The 6,000-nt window shown below is 39.4% G+C and overlaps 1 protein-coding gene across 2 annotated transcripts in view; it reads right to left on the bottom strand.

The window, feature by feature from the left end:
• Positions 1-251: 251 nt before the first annotated feature.
• ccar1 (cell division cycle and apoptosis regulator 1) overlaps positions 252-6,000 on the bottom strand; it is a 63,257-nt gene continuing 57,508 nt past the window's right edge. Inside the window, exons 23-25 of one of the 2 annotated variants that reach the window (XM_052027684.1) lie at positions 3,352-3,537; positions 2,195-2,400; positions 252-612 (exon numbers count right to left, since the gene is read on the bottom strand). In XM_052027684.1, the coding sequence (XP_051883644.1) occupies positions 553-612; positions 2,195-2,400; positions 3,352-3,537 (452 nt within the window). In that variant the 3' untranslated portion in view covers positions 252-552. The remainder of the gene's footprint in view (positions 613-2,194; positions 2,401-3,351; positions 3,538-6,000) is intronic. The other variant, XM_052027683.1, reaches the window with a different exon arrangement.

Below are 6,000 nucleotides of genomic sequence, written 5' to 3'. Positions count from 1 at the left end.
TGTGGTGATTAAGTTAATTAAATATTTTATTCCTGCTTTGCTGCAGGAAGAGACCCTCCCTGCCCACTGTTATCAACCAATGCACATCCTTCTAACCGATACATTTAGTGTTATGTTCAAAACCATCCATGGTGATATTATGAACACAGGTTTAACATAGTTATGAATGATTTAAATAATAGGGTGCTTAGAGTTTGAGACCAGTAACTCTCTCCGTTCAGTCTGAGAATACAACATGACTAACTAAAGTGTGTGGTTTCTTGTACTTTATTAACATAAAAAGTTAATGTTCTTCTAAAAACATTTAGCAATGCAAAGGTATCTTCAGTTGATTAACTACCAATCTTTGAAGCAGTTAGAAATTCCACCTTTGCTAGTTTTTTTTGTTTTTAAACAGTTCACAGTTATTCAGAACTTTGTACATCCTTTTTTTCTACAAACACACCCTGAAACTACAAAAATCCATTACACATGCAGTGCTTCAGCCAACTGCAACTTAGTAAAATCATTTTATAACAATATGGTCGACTACCCAGATATCCACACCACACATCATGCAGGTGCTCCATTTTCCTTTGACTTTTTACTTTTGTCTTCATCTGAGACTTCCCCCTGTTGTGAAACAAAGTTAAAGGAATATAATGAACTAAGTAGAAACCAGCTGAACCAAATATTAAAAATTCACCAGAAAGATTCTGCAAAAGTTTAAGCATGCATGATTAACACAATGCTAATGATGGCTTTTGGAGGAAGAATTAAACTGTGCAAAGAGAGGGGCACGCTAATTGCTGGGTACATACATTTGTGAGATTGGATCCGTTTTTGCAAACCCTTTGCAAGGATGGGATTAAGACGGCTGTAATGATCCCCAAAATAAAAATGCCTGAAGATTCCTGATGTGAAGACTCTGGTAGTCCAAGGTCAGTAAATTAGTAGAAGGAGCAATGGAACTGTCCCATAACAAGCTGTCAGAGGAAGAGGTTGAGGCAGGTGCAATTGTATCATTTAAGAAGCACTTGGACAGGTACATGCAGGGGTGGGGCCGGAAGACAAGAAAATGGGACTAGATGGGTGGGCACCATGGTCGGCACGGACTCGTTGGGCTGAAGGGCTTGTATCCATGCTGTATTACTCTGACTCAATAATCAAAATAAAAACAAAAAATGCTGGAAATATACTTAGCGGGTCGGGCTCCATCCATGGGAAGAGAAACAGAGCTAACATTTTAGGTCAGACACTTAGTCAGAACTGGTGAAGCATCTTTGACCTAAACACTGTTTCTCTTCCCTCAGATGCAGTCTGATCTGCTGAATATTTCCTACATTTTCTGCTTTTATTTCAGATTTCCAGCATCTGCACTTTTTTTGATTTTCTACCAGCACACTTGGGAGTGCAAAGGAAATGAAATAGATAAATTATTGTTGCATTATATCATTTTGTCCATTTTATCACATTTCACTAAAACCTTCAAACAAACAACAGTACATGGAATAAGTCACTTACTGAAAAAAATCCTCAGTAATGTGATTAAGCCAGAGAGGGTGAAGAAAAGATTCACAAGGATGTTGCTTGAGTTACAAGAGGAGGTTCGATAAGCTGGGACTGTTTTCCCTGGAGCGAAGGAGGCTGAGGGGTGACCTTGTAGAGCCTTATTAAATCCTGAGGGGCATAGATAAGGTGGGCAGTCACAGTCTTTTTCCCAGGGCAGGGGAGTCTAAAACCAGAGGGCATAGGTTTAAGGTGAGAGGGGAAAGATTTAAAGAGACCTGAGGGGCAATGTTTTTTCCACACAAAGGGTGGAGTATATGGATTGAGCTGCCAGAGGAAATGGTAGAGGTGAGTACAATTTCAATGTTTCAATGTTTTAAATTGGTACGCGGATAGGAAAGGTTTGGAAGGATATGGGTCAAACACAGGCAAATGGGACTAGCTCAGGAAGACACATTGGTCGACATGAACAAGTTGGGTGAAAGTGCTTCTTTCTGTGCTGTACAAATCTATAACATTACAGAAAAATAAAAGGTGCTTTGATAACTTCAGAATATCAAAAGTACTTTGCAAACATTTATCACACTTCAAAAGCATTTGATTGTTTATAAAGCTTTTCAGTCATGAATGATTTGTACAAACAGAAATTCATTCTTTCCCATCCTTGTGATGATAGAGTAACACTGGGCAAAACATCCATATTTACCTTTTTAAGGACGCTGTGAATTTCCTCCATAACTGATGACAGTTTCTTGTTGGTGTTAATCAACTGTTGTTCAAAACGTAGCTTTGCTTCCTCATACACTTTCAAATTTTCCTCAGCTCGGGCCAGGTATTTCTTGTTTTCTTTCATTTCTGTAGACAAACTTTTGCTGGCATTTTCCATACTAGAAATCTGCTTTTTCCCTTCCTCTGTACAAAATAAGGTTAAAATTATGTCTTTATTTAGTCAAAAACACTACTTGGATAAACACTTGATTAGGCATAACCTGAAAGACAATAGACCAAGAATTGGGAAGTTAACATGTCAGTGAGTTTTCATCAGAGCTGATTAAAGGTCACTGACCTGAAACACCAACTCTTTTTCTCTCCACAGATGCTGCCTGACATTGAGTATACCCTATATTTTCTGTTTTACTTCATATTTCCAGCATCTGCAGTATTTTATTTCTATTTTTCTGAAACTGCTGTAAATTATCAACAGGACAGAAATATGGCCCAATAGGTTCACAGATTCATGTTTATGATCCATATGAGTGTTTTTCCACCATCAAAACATCAGCAACAACTTGTGTGCAGGTAACTCTGAACATAGCACATTTCACAGGTGTTCAATGAATAGATTTTGATAGACAAGAAGTTGAGAGTTGACACAAAGGACAGGCATTAAGATACATCTTAAAGAAGAAAAAGGACATAGGTAGCGTAGCGGTTAGCGCGACGCTATTACAGTGCCAGCGATCAGGGTTCGATTCCAGTCGCTGTCTGTAAGGAGTTTGTATGTTCTCCTGTGTCTGCATGGGTTTCCTCCGGGTGCTCCAGTTTCCTCCCACATTGCAAAGACATACGGGTAGGTTAATTTGGGTTTAAAATGGGTGGCGCGGACTCATTGGGCCGGAAGGGCACGCTGTAAATAAAACTTAAATTTAAAATTTAAATTTAAACACTCATTGTCCAGACTGATCAATGATCTGTCAATACTGATTACCCAAGTGAGGTGATAGAGATCATCAGTCTCAAAGGACATTACCCCAAGAGTCAGAGCTCTTATTAAATAACAAAGTGATGAAAATTTGGGTCACAGAGGGTTGACAGAGTACACCTGCTGGTGAATCTCAATCATCTGCAGAACCACTTTCTTACCGATCTTGGCCTCCAAAGTCTGAGCTTTCAGCTCCATTTCTGCTCGTGCTTTTTCACTTTTTTGTAATTTCTGCAGCAAGTTACCCACATCCACCATGGTTCCATTATACACTATCAGATTGTTGCTTTCTGTCTTTTCATTGGCTTCTGGTTTCACTATTAAATTGGGCAACAGCAGTTTGTTTCCTAAAATGAATACGAAAGAACAATGTCACCTGGATTCAACATTTACCCTTCACAGTGGGATGCAAGCACCTTCTCTCTGTTCTGTACTTTTCTTATGGAAAGTTAACCTGGACAACTTCAAACTCTCTACCTCTTTTAGGAAGTGGAAAGAAGAATCAACACATTTCAAAAGGGAAAGTTCTACTTGATTAACTTTTTCAAATTTGTTGAAAGAACAAAGCTCAATAAATAGAGAAAATGCTCGAAGTACGCAGCAGATTTTGCCCCAGTGGAAAGAGGAAACAACAGTAAATATCTGAGATGAACAACTTTCAGCAAAACTAGAGACAAATAGAATTAATGTTAACTAAAGATGCTGCCTAACTTGGTGAATATTAAAATAATTTAATTTCTGCTTTCCAGCACCTGCAAAACTTTGCCATTGTAACAGAAAGAGTAACGTGTATAATACACCTCAATGTTCAAGATGACTGCACAGTAAATACGTTTCAGAGTGTAAACCAGGTCGAAAACTGTAGAATGGGCAACACAAATGTGTGTTGAAGTAGAACGGGAAGTAGGGGGGAGTTAGGGTTAGATGCAATGACTGGATGTCACGGTGCACAAGGTTCAGTACTGGGATCACTGATGCTCTCAATTTTTACCAAAATCTTGCACTTGGGAATCAGAAGTAAAAATTGTAGACAAGTAATGGAGAAAGGGATATGGTATTTAATGATTCAGGTGGAAAACTGTACTTTGTGTGGTAAGGTTTTATACACGTTTATCATAATATTTCTATCCACCTAGAAATGAACATAGACCTTGGTTTAATTTTATATTGGCTCATTAACCTTTATCATTACTTTATCATTTCTGCTGTATGATTCTTTTGCACTTCTATCCCACTTGGACTTAATTATCCAAGCAGCCTCCTCGTTTTTCCTGCAAAGATCCTTTTCTACCAAGAACAGCTATATACACTGGCATGCAAAAATTTGGGCACCCCGCTCTAAAGTTCTGTTCCTGTGAATAGCTAAGCGAGTAAAAGATGACCTGATTTCCAAAAGGCATAAAGTTAAAGATGACACATTTCTTAAATATTTTAAGATTACTTTTCTATTTCCATCTTTTACAGTTTCAAAATAACAAAAAAGGAAAAGGGCCTGAAGCAAAAGTTTGGGCACCCTGCATGGTCAGTACTTAGTAGCACCCCCTTTGGCAAGTATCACAGCTTGTAAACGCTCCTTGTAGCCAGCTAAGAGTCCTTCAATTCTTGTTTGGGGGATTTTCGCCCATTCTTCCTTGCAAAAGGCTTCTAGTTCTGTGAGATTCTTGGGCCGTCTTGCATGCACTGCTCTTTTGAGGTCTATCCACAGATTTTCGATGATGTTTAGGTCGGGGGACTGTGAGGGCCACGGCAAAACCTTCAGCTTGTGCCTCTTGAGGTAGTCCATTGTGGATTTTGAGGTATGTTTAGCATCGTTATCCTGTTGTAGAAGCCATCCTCTTTTCATCTTCAGTTTTTTGTTTTACAGACGGTGTGATGTTTGCTTCCAGAATTTGCTGGTATTTAATTGAATTGATTCTTCCCTCTACTAGTGAAATGTTCCCCATGCCACTGGCTGCAACACAAGCCTGAAGCATGACCGATCCACCCGTGCTCAACAGTTGGAGAGGTGTTCTTTTCATGAAATTCTGCACCCTTTTTTCTCCAAACGTTCCTGCATCCTCACCATAAAATTCAGCCTCAGAAGTTTGCAAAGGAACATCTAAACAAGCCTGATGCATTTTGGAAACAAGTCCTGTGGACTGATGAAGTTAAAATGGCACTTTTTGGCCGCAATGAGCTACGTTTGGAGAAGAAAGGGTGCAGAATTTCATGAAAAGAACACCTCTCCAACTGTTAAGCACGGGGGTGGATCGATCATGCTTTGGGCTTGTGTTGCAGCCAGAGGCACAGGGAACATTTCACTGGTAGAGGGAAGAATCAATTCAATTAAATACCAGCAAATTCTGGAAGCAAACATCACACTGTCTGTAAAAAAAAAAGCTGAAGGTAAAAAGAGGATGGCTTCTACAACAGGATAACGATCCTAAACACACCTCAAAATCCACAGTGGACTAACTCAAGAGGCACAAGCTGAAGGTTTTGCCGTGGCCCTCACAGTCCCCCGACCTAAACATCATCGAAAATCTGTGGATAGACCTCAAAAGAGCAGTGCATGCAAGACGGCCCAAGAATCTCACAGAACTAGAAGCCTTTTGCAAGGAAGAATGGGCGAAAATCCCCCAAACAAGAATTGAAAGACTCTTAGCTGGCTACAAGAAGTGTTTACAAGCTGTGATACTTGTCAAAGGGGGTGTTACTAAGTACTGACCATGCAGGGTGCCCAAACTTTTGCTTCGGGCCCTTTTCCTTTTTTGTTATTTTGAAACTGTAAAAGATGGAAATAAAAAAGTAATGTGGCTTAAAATATTAAA

This window comes from Pristis pectinata, chromosome 12 (genome assembly GCF_009764475.1).
Source record: "Pristis pectinata isolate sPriPec2 chromosome 12, sPriPec2.1.pri, whole genome shotgun sequence".
Lineage (NCBI taxonomy): Eukaryota > Metazoa > Chordata > Chondrichthyes > Rhinopristiformes > Pristidae > Pristis > Pristis pectinata.
This window is presented reverse-complemented; position numbering and strand designations above follow the sequence as displayed.